Here is a 16,575-nt window from a genome sequence, read left to right as displayed (position 1 = left end):
ACCATCACCTTCAAGCTGGCTCCCTGCAGAGCAACGCAGCTAGTTCCATTTTTCCTTCTATGTCTGCTCCCAGTGGAAAGAGTTTCAGTAATTGAGGGACTGATTTAGGAGCAAAAGTGGGCAATGATGCTTGTGGCATGTTGTGATTCAATCAGTGTTTGCGTTGTAGTGGTAATGTGCACTTGTGCATGCAAGTTGTAGTCTTAAGTTATGGATAGTATCGGTAGCAGCTCCAACATTTTTCCCATTATACAGCTGAACAGTAGTCTTTCTCGCTCTCACTGATTTCCATTGGTGTGTTAGAAAGGGTTGCAATTTGAAGTCGGCTGTGTTATGAACAGATCTTCCTTGGCAATCAAGTCCTGGAGTGGGATTGAACCCAGATCTTCTGGCTCAGGCAGTGTTGCTACCCAGTGTACCACATGACTGTAATTGGGAGGGCAGTGAGTGGAGTAATTTGCTTGACCTTCGTGATCAATCTCTTATGTGGCACCTCATCGTGTACAGTGACTTACTCAAAACACAGTTACGTTAAGATGACCTGCCCTTCTGAAATGTTTGCGTAGTGGTACTGGTCAGACGTTATCTTTCTAAATGCTAACTGAGTTTATCCTGTATTATGTTCCTGGAATTTGCTGATATGGCCATCTTCTTGAACATATTTGAGTACTTTTTGCACTCCAATCCATTGGCATATTTCTTGTTCTGAAAGGCAATTGGACACTCCATCTACATTCTTTTGCTGTATTTTTAATTATGGACTGAAATGAGAAAAGGACTGTTTGTTTTTAAAAGCCAAGGATTATGAAAGGGTTACTGCAGCTTTTGAAAGCAAGCTACCGACACTTGTAAGTGCTGTTTACACAGCAGTTTTCAGCCCTCTGTGGGAGGTTTAGTTGCAGGTGAGCTGGAGCTAGGGGGTGTGTGCAAAGGAGGAACTGGATGATGCAAAGGCCATGGACTCTGACAGCAACTCAGCAGTACTGAAGACTTGATGCTCCACAACTTGCTGCTCCCTTAGCCAAGCTCTTCTGGTACATAGCAGGATCTACCCATCAATGTGGAAAATTGCCCAGGTATGTCCTGTACACACAGACCAGGGCAAATCCAATCCGGCCAGTTACAACTTGAACTGTCAATGCTCGATCATCAGTAAAGTGACGGAAGGTGCAATCAACAGTGCGATCATTTTTTGTTGTCCTTTTTGGTTGTGTGTTTACAGACAGCCTCATTGTTTCCTCTTGTCACTGCTGACTTTCTGTCATCTTTTTCCTCACCCTTTCTACAGCTTTTTTATATGTATACATCCTTCAAATTTTTTTTTCTGGGCAACACCCCTGTTTGTGAAATGCTTTAGCATGTTTTTCCTGTGTTACAGTGCTATAGAAATGTACATTGTTGAAAGTTAAGTTGGAAGTGGTCTGCAGATGGATACAAAGAATCAAATAAACCAACTGTAATGAAAATGTGCACGTACTGAATGTCATCACGACTGCTGTCTGACTTCACTGCCATTAAGTTATTAGACTGCTTATCTAGCATCCAGAACTGGATGTGCAGAAATTTCCTCCAAATAAATATTATTAAGACTGAGTAATTATTATCAGTTCCCTCTCCAAATTCTGTTGCATGGATACAGACTTCATCCCTCTCCCTTCATTTTCATGTGGTGGTTTTAAAAGGCAGCATCAAAATATTGGCTACTAATTGGCATGTTATGGATATCTAATTTTTTTTATTGTTGTTGTATGTTTCAAACATAATTTCTTAAATGTGTTAATTTAGTGTTGTTTGTAATTGAGTTTAGGTTTCTGGGTCACTTGTACGCAGCAGAGTCACTCATCTCTCTGGATAGGATCTCTGATGCCATCACTCACTTGAACCCTGAAAATGTCACTGATGTGTTTCTGGGAGTTTCATCAAATGAACAAGATCAAGGTGAATAATATCCTCACAGATAATGGGAACTGTAGATGCTGGAAAATCCAAGATAACAAAATGTGGAGCTGGATGAACACAGCAGGCCAAGCAGCATCTTAGGAGCACAAAAGCTGACATTTTGGGCCTAGACCCTTCATCAGAAAAGGGGTGGGGGAGAGGGTTCTGAAATAAATAGGGAGGGGGGGGAAGGCAGATCAAAGAAGGATAGAGGAGAAGATAGGTGGAGAGGAGACAGACAAGTTAGAGGCGGGGATGGATCCGGTAGAGGTGAGTGTAGGTGGGGAGGAAGGGAGGGGGTAGGTCAGTCCGGGGTGGACAGACAGGCCAAGGGGGCGGGATGAGGTTAGTAGGTAGAAGTGGGGTTGCGGCTTGAGGTGGGAGGAGGGTGTAGGTGAGAGGAAGAACAGGTTAGGGAGGCGGGGGCAAGCTGGGCTGGTTTTGGGATGCAGTCGAACCAGTAAAACCAGCCCAGTTTGCCCCTGCCTCCCTAACCTGTTCTTCCTCTAACCTACACCCTCCAGCCACACCCCCATTTCCTACCTACTAACCTCATCCCACCCCCTTGACCTGACCTATCCCCTCCCTACCTCCCCACCTACACTCACCTCTACTGGCTCCATTCCCGCCTCTTTAACTTGTCTGTCTCCTCTCCACCTATCTTCTCTATCCGTCTTCAATCCGCCTCCCCCTGTCTCCCTTTTTATTGTAGAACCCTCTTTCCCCTCCCCCTTTTCTGAATAATTTCCTGCTTGTTTGTGATTTACTGTGTCAGCTGCATTCTTTCAACAATTTCTCAGGAATGAATTTATTTGAGGATAATACTTCCGTGGACTCATGGAATCATAAAACACTGGAGTGGGTCATTCTGCTGGCTCTTTGAATGCTGTTTCATTAGTCCTTCGAATGTTTTCTTTTTCCTTAAAAAAAACTCTTTCACAAGTTACAGTTGAAACTTCCTCTACTCCCTTCAGGCAGTGGATTCCAGATATTCATATTTTGTTAAGCATAGGGAAAAACTCTACTCCTTTCCTCACTGATTCTTTCACCAATTATAAACCACCTACAATGAAAGCAGTTTTAGTTTTGACTGTATCAAATTGTCTTGATTTTGAACACTTCTGTACAAGTCCTAGTGACCTAGTACGCTCCAAGGAGAACAGTCCCAGCTTCTCTAGTTTGTCTCTGTAACTGAAGTTTCTCATCTCTACTGCCATTGTAGTCAATCTTTGCACCCTCTCCAAGACTTTTAGATCCTTCCTAAAGTGTGGTCCATAAAACTTGATGATTTATAATTTTCTGAGAAAAGCTGTAGGAAGCTTTTACCATTGCTCAAATGCTTTCTGCAATTTTTTCCTATTATTTCTTATAACTGCTAAATCAGGGTTTTAAAAAAAGGGAGGGTGTTTGATGCTTATTAACTTGTTCAAGTGCTGTTCAAAGTGTATCTAGTAAAGTAATTGCTCATCCCCGATCTGGATTCTCAAAGCAAGATCTCCAAACTTTCTTCTCCAGCCTGGTACGAGGAGACCCCTAAATCTCAGTGACTGTCATTAATTCTGGGCTTACCTCCAGTTGTGCTGCCGTAACCCAGCTGCATGTACAGCACCTTAAAAATTGTAGATGTTCTCTCTGCTGGTGTGGAGCCTTGGTAGGTCATCCTCACCAGCCAGTGGTCCTCCAAGCAGTGCTCTGCCTCCACCTCTTTTATGGCCCTCCACCAAACTCAAAGTTTTCCTTTCTCCCCTCTCCTTGCCATCACCCCACTACGTTGACCAACTGTTAGGCCTGTAGTATCTTCCCAATTCTTATAATTTATTCTCAGGATTTGTTATTTGTTCCCCATCCCGAACTTCCCTTGAGAAGGTGATGTTAAGATGCCTGCTTGAATTGCTGCAGTTCATGTGATTCAGGTACACCTGCAATGCCATTAAAGATGAAATTCCAGGAATTGAACCCAGTTACAGTGCAAGGGCATAGTTTCAAGGGGCATAGGAACATAGTTTCAAGTAAGGATGAATATGTGAGTTCAAGGGGAACTTTCATGAGGTAGTACTTCCACGCATCTGCTGCCTTGTCATCTAGGAGTACTATGGAAGTTGTATATGTTACTATGACTTAGAAGGGCTACAGTACATGAAAGAGTATGCATTTTCTTCCAGTTCACAGAATGTTCCTATTTTATTGCATCAATTAAATTAATATTGGTTACTTGGAAAAGTAAATATAACTTGAAAGATCTTGACTTTTATTTTTTAGGATCAGACAGAGGGGAAAATGAACAGATGGAGAACTGTAAGTATACAGTTTTAAAAATATCACTTTAGAAACAAAAGCAAAATACTACAGATCCTGGATATCTGAAATAGAAATTTCTGTAAAATACTCATAAGGAAAAATCTGTGAAAAGAGAAATAGAGCTATATTTCCAGCTGTTAAATTAAAATGTGAACAGCACACACATTTGGGCTTGTTCTATTATTGATGTAAAGTAATGCTAACTTTCAATTAAGCACTTGCGACTGATTAATTCGAATATTACTCCTACTGGTGTTTTCCATTTATTTTGAAATCTACACCATAATGGACAGCATCAAGGAAATACAAGAAAAGTGCCAATTTGATTCTTTTCTTCTTTGATTTCTTTTCAACATTTCTTCATCTTTTCACTTAATGCTTAGAGATTGTAACTTTGTTGCACTTTGTAAGCTGATGAATTAGTTTGTGTCATGATACATAAAGTCATAGAGTTATATATAGCATAAAAACAAACCTTTTGATCTAACTTATCGGCGCTAACCAGATGTCTCAATCTGACCAAGACCGATTTGCCAACATTTAGCCATATCCCTCTAATTCCTTCCCAATCATGTACCCATCCAGATGCCTTTTAAGTGTTGTAGCTGTACCTACCTCCACCGCTTCTGGCAGCGCGTTCCATACACGCACTACCATCTGCATGAAACTGTTAACCCTCAGGCCTTTATTAAATCTTTCCCTTCTCGTGTTAAACCTGTGCCCTTTTAGTTTTGGGTACTCCACCATAGGAAAAAGACCACGGCTATTCACCTCACCATTTTATAAACCTCCATTAGATCATCCCTCCCCATCAGACACTTCAGAAAAAAAATGCCCTAGGCTATTCAGCCTCTCAAATCCTTGTAAAACATTTTTGCACCCTCTCAGGCTTAACCACGTCCTTTCTATGAAATGGTGATCAGAATTGTGCTCAGTATTCTGAAAGTGACTTCACCAGTGTACAAACAGCTGCAACGTGTCGTCCCGACTCCTGTATATAATGTTGTCCAATGAAGGCATGCATGCCGAAAGCTGCCTTCACCATGCCTACCTGTAACTCTCTTTCAAGGGTCTATGCACCTTGTACCCCTTTATTTGGCAGCACTCCCCAGAGCCTTACCCAGTAACTGTATATGTCTTGCCCTGGTTTGCCTTACCAAATTACAATGCCTCAGAATTATCTAAATTAAAGTCTATCTGACACTGCTGTGATCATTTGCCCATAATCATCATCACCGTCCACTGTACCATCTGCAGACTCACTAACTATGCCTCCTATATTCATATCCAAATAATTTATGGATTATTTTTACAATTTATCAAGTAATTTTCTCTTAAGCCTAAAGAAGAGAGATTTGTTTATCTCAAGGTTAGAAACCTTTTGAATGTTGAACTCAACTGCCTCAAAGAAGTAGAAGTAATAGGAGTTTCCTTAGCCAAGGAAGGACGCACTTGCCTTATAGGGAGTTTAGACTTATTGCTGGGATGAAAGATTGTCCTGTGAGGAAAGGTTGAGTGTGTGAGACCTATATTTCTTTAAATTTGGAAGAATAGTTGGATTACCTGATTAAAACAGAAATTCTTATGGGGTTTGACAAGATATTTGTTCAGACGTAACCCCTGGCTGGGGACTTTAGAACTGAATAACTGACCCAGATTAAGGGGATGGCCATTTAGGACTAAGTTGAGGAAAAACGGTTGTGAACTTCCCCAATTCTCCAGAGAGGTGTGGATGCTCTGTTATTGAGTATATTCATGTTGAAAACAGATGGATTTTTGCTACGAAGAGAATAGGGAGATAGTGCAAGAAGGTGTAGCTGAAGTAAACATTTTCAGTGCGATCTTATTGTGGTTTAAGGAACCAAGTAGCCTGCTCCTTTTTCCTTAGGAGAGCGAATGTTTTTGTGTAGGCATGGTTCTGGATTTAGAAGGTCCTACCTGACCTGGTAATAAATTTCAAAAGAGATCTGGATAAATTTTTTGAGGAAGAAAACACTGCAGGGATATGGAAAAGAACAGGGTAATGTAATTAACTGGATTGTTCTTTGAAAGAGCTTGCACAGACATTATGGGCTGAATGACCTCCCACTGTGCTGCTCTACTGTGATTTTAATGAGTTTTATTTTGTGCATTTAACAGCTGGCAAACAGATTCTGCAGTGTTACCCTAATTCGGTTTCATCTGCTTGTGCAATGATGCTTTTCAACCTGGGCAGTGCATATTGCCTACGTAGTGAATATGACAAGGCACGCAAATGTCTTCACCAGGTAAGAAAAGTAACTCAGTGAAATATAGCACTATCCATTTAAATTAATCGATCGATGACATTGAGCCAAAGATAACATTCTATCCTTAATTGCGTTGAGTTCGAAAAATCAAATGTACTGTTTTTTTTAATGCCTTCCATCTGTAGAGAAGCTCAAGAATCTTTGGCTGTTGCCCATTTATACCAGTCACATATCTAATTAACTAAATATGTCAAACCTTTTACCTTTCATGCAATATAAGTGTCAGTGACAATGCCAGCATTTGTAGCCCATTCCTAATTTCAGTTTAAATTGGTGGTTTCCAAGTTCAGTTCACAGGGCAATTAAGAGTCAACCATATTTCTGTTGGTCTGGAGTCATATGTAGGCAAGATAACAGATCCTTTTCACTAAAAGAAATGAATCAGGTGGCTTTTTATGACAATTAATAGTTGGCATGATCACTTTTACTGCGGCATTTTTAACCTTTTGTCTTTCTAATCAATCTGTTCAGAGAAGTTATTACACATCTCTGGAGCAGGTGGGACTTGAACCAGCATCTGTTCTCTGGATGGGGAGTTCAATATATGCCACCAGCATTGTAATGAGCTGGTGCCCTAATTTCAACCTTGGTTCAAACACAGACAAAAGAGCTGAAGTCCCAGAGACGAGAGTCACAGCCCTTGAAGTCAAGGCCACATTTGACCGAGTTTGACACCAAGGAGCCCTAGCAAAATTTGATTCAATGGATATCGGGGGGAAAACTCTCTGTTGGTGGAGTCATACCTGGCATATAGGACAATGATTGTGGTTTTTGGAGATCAGTCATCTCAGCTTCAGATCAACTCTACAGGACTTCAGCAGAGTAGAATCCTTGGCCTGACCATCTTCATCTGCTTTATCAATTACCCTCTCCTCCTGATCCGTTAGATCAGAATTGGGGAATGTGCGCTGATGATTGTGCACTGTCCAGCACCGTTTCTGACTCTGCAGACACTAAAGCAGTCGATGTTCAAGTTCAACAGGATTTGGACAAAATACATGCTTGCGCTGACAAATGGCAAGAAACAAAAAAAATACCAGGCAATAATCACCTCTAATCAGAGACAATCTAATCACCACCCCATTCAATAGTGTTGCTATCATGAATCCCCCACTCTCAATATCCTGGGGTTTACTACTGATTAGGAACTCAACTGGACTTGTTACATAAACACGGTAGCCACAAGGGCAGGTCAGAGACTAGGTAACTCACTTCCTGACTCCCCAAAGCCTATCCACTGTCTACCTGGCATGGGTCAGGTATGTGATGGAATATTCTCCACTTGCCTGGATGGGTGCAGCTCCAAGAGTACTTAAGAAGCTTGACACCATCCAGGATGAAGCAGTGTGCTTGATTGGCACCATGTCTACAAGCATCCATTCCCTCCCTCACTGACGCACAGTAGCAGCAATATGTACTATCTACAAGATGCACTGAAGAAATCAACCAAAGATTCTCAGACAGCACTGTCCAAACCCACGACCACTTCCATCGAGAATATATTAGAGTGACTCATCCATTACAAATCAGTGTTCACTATCTCTGATCAACCTGTGCCTTTCTTAAATATTTGCTTCTTTTTAATCCTTAATCACAGTCTGCAGTAATTTATCAACTTTCAGTGCAAGAGTAATGTATACATCCGTGTGTTTCAGCACGTTCCAGACCATTAGTGAATTTTGACCAATTGTGCTCCCCACCCCCGCTCCTCCTTGTCTTTCGGTATTCTGAGTTGCCCATCATCTGGACCTGGGATTACTTTTAGCATCCCCATTTGCTGGTGTAGATATCCATTGTGTTACCCTTCCTTCTGCACTTAGAGAGGAGAATGCAGTAGTCTTACTAAACATAGTAGTCAAGTAAACATTCAAGTTTGTTGTGACCTTGTTAACCATAATCACTTGTTTATTTTGATTGTGCTGATTTACTAATGTTCCGGGGTGGTTGGGGGTATGCAAACTGCTTGCACACTGGAAGGAATGTCTGATCAACCACCCAATCAAAAGGGTGGTAATTAAATTGTCTCATTGGAGATGATCATTTTTGTTTCACATTTTGACGGGCATGTGGCAAGAAATGTCTGCCGCACAGGCTGCAGGTCAGTTGGCTAAAGTGGTGCAGATGGGACCTCTGACCCTTTAGTGGGAAGAATTGCCACCATCAAGCTGCTAGTTGATCTGGTTAGTTGGCAGCTCAGCAGGCCTGGCAGAGCCAAGAGTTTAGTCCTGGGTACTGCTCAGACAGTAGATTGTGCCAGGAACAAGATCCCAGTTAATTCTAGAGCCCAGTAGATCATAGTATTGGAGGGTTAGGGTTTAAAGTCCAATCAGAAGAGAAGGAAGCGGGTTTCTCTATTCTGTGGTGGGAAGGGTTCCAGATATGGGTGAAAAAGTTATTCCTTAAATTCCCTCTAAATCTCTTCCCTTAAATCTATGGCTCTGCAAAGGGAAATGGTTTTCCTATCTACCCTGTCTATCCCCCTTGTAATTTCGTGGACCTCAGTCAGGTTCCTTTTGGCCTCTGATGGAAGGAAAACAACTGCAACCTATCTAGTCTCTCTTCATAGCTGAAACACCTCAAATGGGGCAACATCCTAGTGAACGTCCTCCGCACGCACACTATCACATCCTCCTTTTAGTGCAGTGGCCAGAATTGCATGCAGCTTTGGCCTAACTAATACCTTGTGTACCTCCATCATGACTGTCTTGCCCTCATATTCATTGCCTTTACTAATAAAGGCAAGCATCTCAATTGCTTCTTAGTCATTTTATCCATCTAACCTATGGACGCGTACACTGATATTGTCAATTTCCTAGGCTCCTACTATTCTTCAATGTTCTTCATAAACATCATCGTTTGCTGCACTGTTAGGTGGATTGTAAACTAGTTTGGCAGAGAAATAGGAACCTAAGGGGAAGCTCTGAGTTAGCTAGAATGGGTGAGAATGTAAGGAAAAAGAGAATGAAAGTGGTAAATAAAACACAAGAAGCAGTTGAACAGTGTAACACTTAGACGAGTGGAAACCAGGTACTGACAGAAAGAAAAGAGAATGCTTTTAAACAAAGGTTCTTCTGGTGAAGGTGTTAGGATTTAAAAAGAAGGTATTAAAAACAAGCATAAGGGTATTTTATCTGAATGCCAGTAGCATTCAAAACAAGGTAAATGAGTTGACGAAGTGGACTGAAACGTCTGTTTCCATGCTGTATGACCCTGATCCTAGACATGCTGGAGCAATTTGGACTTTAGCTGGGTCTTCTGGTCTGGAGTTAAGGATGTGACTACTGTGCTAGAAAAGTCTGCAGGCCTTTATTTGAATGCTTTGAGTTAGCTCAGTGCCAGGTACAGGAACAACAATGATTAGCTAGTTTAATTAATTAACTAGTTTCTGGTGTTCTCCAGTGGAGAGTTTGTACATCCCTGCTAGAATCACTTCAGAATTTAAACAACTTTCAATTAAGTGTAAAATATGAACAAAATTAGATTTTTAGAATGATATTAAGATTCACTTCTATCCCATTCTCAGCAATTTAGTCAAAGTCACGGTCCAACCAGAGAGATTTGAGAAACATCTGTTAACTCAATTTACATGAACAGCAAGTGATTTTCTAATGTCTGAATGATCAATAATACAGACAGGGCTATAATACCTGAGGTTCATATGGGCTACCAGAAAACATTTAACTAAGTGTTGGAGATTTATCTTATCACTCTTTTATCCCTTACTGAAGAAGAATCTAACTGTAATATAATTGAATGATGGCCCATTCTTATGTTGCCTCTTGTTTTAAAATTGCAGGCTGCTTCAATGGTTAATCCCAAAGAGATCCCTCCAGAAGGTATCCTACTGGCTGTATACCTTGAATTGCAGAATGGTAAGTTCACATGTAATCATCAATAATTAAGGTTGCAACTTTAATTAGAATTATAATATTGCTTTGCCTTTATTATATTTATAGGTAAGGATTATTTTCTCTTGGCCTCATTTAGATAGGTAATTGTTTTTATTTTTGAGTGTGTACAAAAACTTTACCCACGGGTGAGATGGTGAAGAAATAGTTTAGTACAAATGTTTGTTCTCCTTCTGAGAGATTAGATACAAATTAAAGTTTGCTAGTATGTAAAAATCCAACTCTTCCCAAATGGCTTTGCAAACGAAATGAGGCAGATTCTTTTACACACATAGGGGTATCTTTGCCTTCTCCCAGGCTCCTTTGATAGGAATTCTTGCCAGTACAATGGTCCTTAGATCCACATTGAGGCTGCTTCTCTATCCACGTTCCATTCATCAGCAGAATGTTGTATTCTGACAGCTTTAGCGATTTTCAGCTTGAAATGGACAGATGTTATACGGATTCTTCCACCAACTAGCATTTAGAAGATACCTTTAATCTAGTAAAACATGCCATGGAATTTAACAAGTAACAAGCTTTCAGATGAAAGCTGGAGAGGTTTAGTGAGCAAATGACAAAGCTTAAATACTTGATAGCTGAAGATAAGGATGCCACTGGTGATTAAAATTAGCAATGCTCAAGAGGTCACGGTTGGATGGGGCTGGAGGGGAGGTTACAGCAGTATGCAGAGATGAGGCTGTGGAGAGATGTGTAATCTAGGATGAACACTTTTTTTAGAAAGGAGGCTTTGCTTACCCAGGAACTACGATAGGTCAGTGAGGTTACATCAGCTCTTTGACTGACCCTTCCTGTCTGCCAGGAGTGTGAATTTGGTGAGTATAATCTGTTGCCTCCAACAAGCAATAAGTTTTATTTTTGTTCTTTATAGAATTATAGAGTGATCACAGCACAAATCGGGAGGCTCTTTAGCCTGATCTGTCCTTTCTGGTTCTCTACAAGAATGACTCAGCTAGTCCCACCCCTTTTCCCTGTAGCTCTGCAATACTTCTCTGATAACTATCTAATATCTATATAGGGTGAGGTAGAGTCAATTGAACATGATCAAAACAGAGTTTGACAGAATTCTGAGGGGTAAGTGTATTAAAGGATATGGAACCAAGATATGGCGTAAGAGACAAGAACAGGCTTGAAGGGCCGAATGGCCTCCAAGCCCTTTGTTTCTTTCCTTCCTGTCATGTGCAGGGCTGCATGTATACACAGTATTGTTGTCAGACATTAAATCTGCTAAAGTTTACATTTTAAGAATTTTGCCCTTTGGTCCAAGACACTTCCATGAGGGGAACAGAGGAAGACAAGGAAAATTGTTAACAATGGAGGAATCTAAAACTGTAGATGGATATAACATGTCAGCTTTCTTCCATAGCATGGAGATACATATTCTTGGAGATGGATGCATATGGATAATGATGGGATAATGTAGAGGGAGGGGCTTAGATTTGTTCATAGGTTGGTACAACATCGAGGGCCAAAGGGCCTGTTCTGCGCTGTATTGTTCTATGTTCTATGTCTTGTTCACCGATATCAAATAGTCCATGCCTAGTTATATTTCCCAAACAGTATTCTCATTAGTTGGTGTGCTCTTTTTGGGGCAGGTAACACGCAGTTGGCACTACAAATCATCAAGAGGAATCAGCTGTTGCCCTCACTGAAAGCCCTGTCGTCTGATATAAAAAAGAAGTCAGTGTTTCAGTCCATTCAGACAGTTCAGCCACCACCATTCAACACCGTCCAAAGGAAATGAGACTTCAACACCAGTCGCTGTTGTGCGTTTTCCTCCAGGTGTTTTACAACTGCGAAACAGAGTCGGAAATGTTGGAAGGGGTAACATCCCTTATTCTGAGTGCCAACAGCTCGCTGGGGCAGAAATGCAGATTCTTCAGTCAATACTTTGATAAAGATGTGGAAAACTTTTTGTTTTAGATTTGGACCTCAAAAGTGTCCTGGCAGTGGAACAAGGATAAATTCATAACGTTTCTGGAATTTGTAGGTTTGTTGAGTTTTTCTAAACGTTTTCTGGGTAATAATTTGTAATTGCAGTATTTATAGCTGTTTTAGGTTTGTTCCCTGTTAATATTTCCAGCTATTAAATTGGTGTAATGATTACACTGTATGTTAACAAAAAACCATTTTTTATATTGCCCCTTTAGTAACCCGCCAATACTGTGTATGTTACTGAACACTTATGTATGTTATCCTTTAGTCAAGCTGCCTTGGAGATAATTGGTTGAGCTTTTGTTCCAGGAGAACAAGTGAAAGATTGATAAATTATACTTCGCAATATTTGTCCCTTGAGGTGGGATTTACAAGTCCCCTTGGTTCACCTTTTAAGTGCTGGCAATGCCACTGCCCTAGCTAAGGTGGGGATGAGGAGGATAGACAGCTGGAGAGTCTGAACCAAATAAAATGCCCAGGGATATGATTTCTTCTAAATGACTATTGTCAATCATTTATGGGAGTATCTCTTAACTGGTTAACTGTGCTCACTACCTTTTGTAAATAGTCTTTACCAAGGTTTTTGGGGGCAATCTATTTTTTTTGGAGATACTTATTCTGTGTAAAAACTACAGGCCTAACAAAAGATATTAAAAGTTGAATTATACAAAGTAAATAAAAAACATTGTGAGTTTTATACTGTAATTTTAATTAGGGAAGGTCCAAATTGGATGCATTCTCTGCAGTGCGATCTCACTTTACCAAGAGGTAGCCAACCAAAACTGATTTGCCAAAGGGCTTTGTAAATGTAGTGATCCACTCTGGATGCATGACATTGCTGCTAAAGAGAGCAGTGCCCAGAATTGCCCACCATGCTGGGTGGACCCTGCAACCACAGTATATTGCTGTTATTGTAACATCCCTGATTAATATTAGACGACTATCAAGCTATCGACTATAATTATCGATTCTCCTCCACCCAGTAAACAGGCCACTGTCTGGGTTAGTGCACGAATGTGAGATTCCAATGTATTATAAAATGTGACAAGTCGGGCAGTCCTAAATATAGAAAATAAAATGATATTTTCGAAATATAGTTGATTCTGCAATTGTGAATAAAATACAAGCATAGTGAAATATGCACTGTACTGATTTTTCTCTTCTGTTTCTGGTCACTTTGTCTTTTGTGTAGCTACTGTTGAACTTCTGACAACATTCCTCTAAGTAAGGACATTTTAAATTTTCACTATCGAGCTTCTAATTCTGCCCTTGGATGAAGCATATTAAGACCTCTAGATTGTTTTCAGGGACACTGGAATCATAAGTCAACCAATCCCTTGACCCTAATTAGCTTTCCAGTTAGATCGTGGTAAATATGTGTCTTAATTCTCTTCCTGATACCATTACTGAACAAAAATTTCTCCATCTCCCTGCAAGTGGGTGCACACCCTGTTTATGCAACCCACTCTCTCAAATTAAACTTCTCAGCCCTGTATCACTCTGCACCTCCTGTAAAAGCAGTAAGTTTTTTTTCCTGGTGCCCAGAACTTAGTGCACTTACTCCATACCACTGACCTTTCCTCTTACCTACATGGTTACCCAATACTCAGCTCATTTTCCTGATACAGGAGCATAACCACCGTTGTTTGTTTGACCTGATATTATGCCTGCCGGTTTTTTGTTTTTGTCAGTCTTATGGATAGGCCTTTCTTTCCATTTTCATATTCTGCTGAAGACTGTGCCAGAAATCCAAGCTGCTGATCCAGTTGGTACTGGGACTTTGTGTATTTCTGACAATTGGTTCACATTTTCAACATTTGCTTTTTAAAAAAAAACCTTTTACCCCTTTTTGATTGAAACTTAACAAGCTAAAGTAATCAGGCAGAGAGATCTGTCTCTTCTTTTAAGTTTGTGTGCAATCTACTCAGTGATGTTTCTTCACTCAAATTGTTCAGATCTGTAACAGAGATTTGGTGTTTCATCCTCCCAACATGAAGTTAGTGAAGCCCTGAAATGTGCTAAACAGCGTGGGGGCTGTTGTGGTTCACTGGGTGACCTAAGAGTCAGATTGAAGTTTTACATCTGCACCAGAGCATGAATTCTAGGCTGAAGGTCCAGTGTACTGCACTGGAAACGAATCCTGTTCTAATGTTAATTCATAGAACATAGAACATTACAGCACAGTACAGGTCCTTCGGCCTTCGATGTTGTGCCGACCTGACATACCAATCTGAAGCCCATCTAACCTACACTATTCCATGTACATCCATATGCTTGTCTAATGACACCTTAAATGTACTTAAAGTTGGCGAATCTACTACCGTTGCAGGCAAAGCGTTCCATTTCCTTACTACTCTCTGAGTAAAGAAACTACCTCTGACATCTGTCCTATATTTTTCACACCTCAATTTAAAGCTATGCCCCCTCGTGCTTGCCGTCACCATCCTCGGAAAAAGGCTCTCCCTATCCACCCTATCTAACCCTCTGATTATTTTATATGTCTCAATTAAGTCACCTCTCAACCTTCTTCTCTCTAACGAAAAACAGCCTCAAGTCCCTCAGCCTTTCCTCATAAGACCTTCCCTCCATACCAGGCAACATCCTAGTAAATCTCCTTTGCACCCTTTCCAAAGCTTCCACATCCTTCTTATAATGCACTGACCAGAACTGTACGCAATACTCCAGGTGCGGCCGCACCAGAGTTTTGTACAGCTGCAGCATAACCTCTTGGTTCCGGAACTCGATCCCTCTATTAATAAAAGCTAAAACACTGTATGCCATCTTAACAACCCTGTCAACCTGGGTGGCAACTTTCAAGGATCTGTGTACATGGACACCGAGATCTCTCTGCTCATCTACACTACCAAGAATCTTACCATTAGCCCAGTACTTTGCATTCCGGTTACTCCTACCAAAGTGCATCACCTCACACTTGTCTGCATTGAACTCCATTTGCCACCTCTCAGTCCAGCTCTGCAGCTTATCTATGTCTCTCTGTAACCTACAACATCCTTCTTCACTATCCACAACTCCACTGACCTTGGTGTCGTCTGCAAATTTACTAACCCATCCTTTTACGCCCTCATCCAGGTCATTTATAGAAATGATAAACAGCAGTGGACCCAACACTGACCCTTGCGGTACACCACTAGTAACTGGTCTCCAGGATGAACAGTTCCCATCAACCACCACCCTCTGTCTTCTTTCAGCAAGCCAATTTCCGATCAAAACTGCTATATCTCCCACAATCCCGTTCCTCCGCATTTTGAACAATAGCCTACTGTGGGGAACCTTATCAAATGCCTTGCTAAAATCCATATACACCACATCAACCGGTTTACTCTCATCTACCTGTCTCAAGGAACTCAATAAGGTTTGTGAGGCACGACTTATCCTTCATAAAACCGTGCTGACTATCCCTAATCAAATTATTCTTTTCCAGATGATTATAAATCCTATCTCTTTTCCAACACTTTACCAACAACTGAAGTAAGGCTCACTGGTCTATAATTACCAGGGTTGTCTCTACTCCCCTTCTTGAACAGGGGAACCACATTTGCTATCCTCCAGGCATCTGGCACTATTCCTATAGACAATGATGAGTTAAAGATCAATGCCAAAGGCTCGGCAATCTCCTCCCTGGCTTCCCAGAGGATCCTAGGATAAATCCCATCCGGCCCAGGGGACTTATCTATCTTCACACTCTAGGATTTCTAATGCCTCTTCCTTGTGAACCTCAATCCCACTTAGTCTAGTAGCCTGTATCTCAGTATTCTCCTTGACAGCATTGTCGTTTTCTAGAGTGAATACTGTCAAAAAAATATTCGTTTAGTGCTTCCCCTATCTCCTCTAACTCCACACACAACTTCCCACTACTATCTTTGATTGGCCCTAATCTTACTCTCATCATTCTTTTATTCCTTAAATACCTATAGAAAGCCTTAGGGTTTACCCTGATCCTATCCACCAGCAACTTTTCATGTCTCCTCCTGGATCTTCTGAGCTCTCTCTTTAGGTCTTTCCTGGCTACCTTGTAACCCCAAGCGCCCTAACTGAGCCTTCACATCTCATCCTATCATAAGCTGCCTTTTTCCTCTTGACCAGAGATTCCAATGTTAATAAAAAGGCTGCATCTGCTCCTCAGTTAGAATAAGATGCCCAGAGGCACAGTGATTGAGATTTGGTGAGGTGGAGAGTGTGATAGTGTT

General features: G+C 41.0%; 1 protein-coding gene across 2 annotated transcripts in view; it reads left to right on the top strand.

Annotated features, from left to right (window-relative positions):
- Positions 1-13,504, top strand: part of cnot10 (CCR4-NOT transcription complex, subunit 10) — a 31,731-nt gene extending 18,227 nt beyond the window's left edge. For both annotated transcript variants that reach the window (XM_048529246.1, XM_048529245.1), the window contains exons 15-19: positions 1,808-1,938; positions 4,198-4,233; positions 6,376-6,503; positions 10,321-10,396; positions 12,028-13,504. In XM_048529246.1, the coding sequence (XP_048385203.1) occupies positions 1,808-1,938; positions 4,198-4,233; positions 6,376-6,503; positions 10,321-10,396; positions 12,028-12,176 (520 nt within the window). In that variant the 3' untranslated portion in view covers positions 12,177-13,504. The remainder of the gene's footprint in view (positions 1-1,807; positions 1,939-4,197; positions 4,234-6,375; positions 6,504-10,320; positions 10,397-12,027) is intronic.
- Positions 13,505-16,575: the final 3,071 nt, after the last annotated feature.

This window comes from Stegostoma tigrinum, chromosome 5, assembly GCF_030684315.1.
Source record: "Stegostoma tigrinum isolate sSteTig4 chromosome 5, sSteTig4.hap1, whole genome shotgun sequence".
Lineage (NCBI taxonomy): Eukaryota > Metazoa > Chordata > Chondrichthyes > Orectolobiformes > Stegostomatidae > Stegostoma > Stegostoma tigrinum.
Note: the sequence above shows the minus strand (reverse complement) of the source record. Positions and strands in the feature narration are given on the sequence as shown.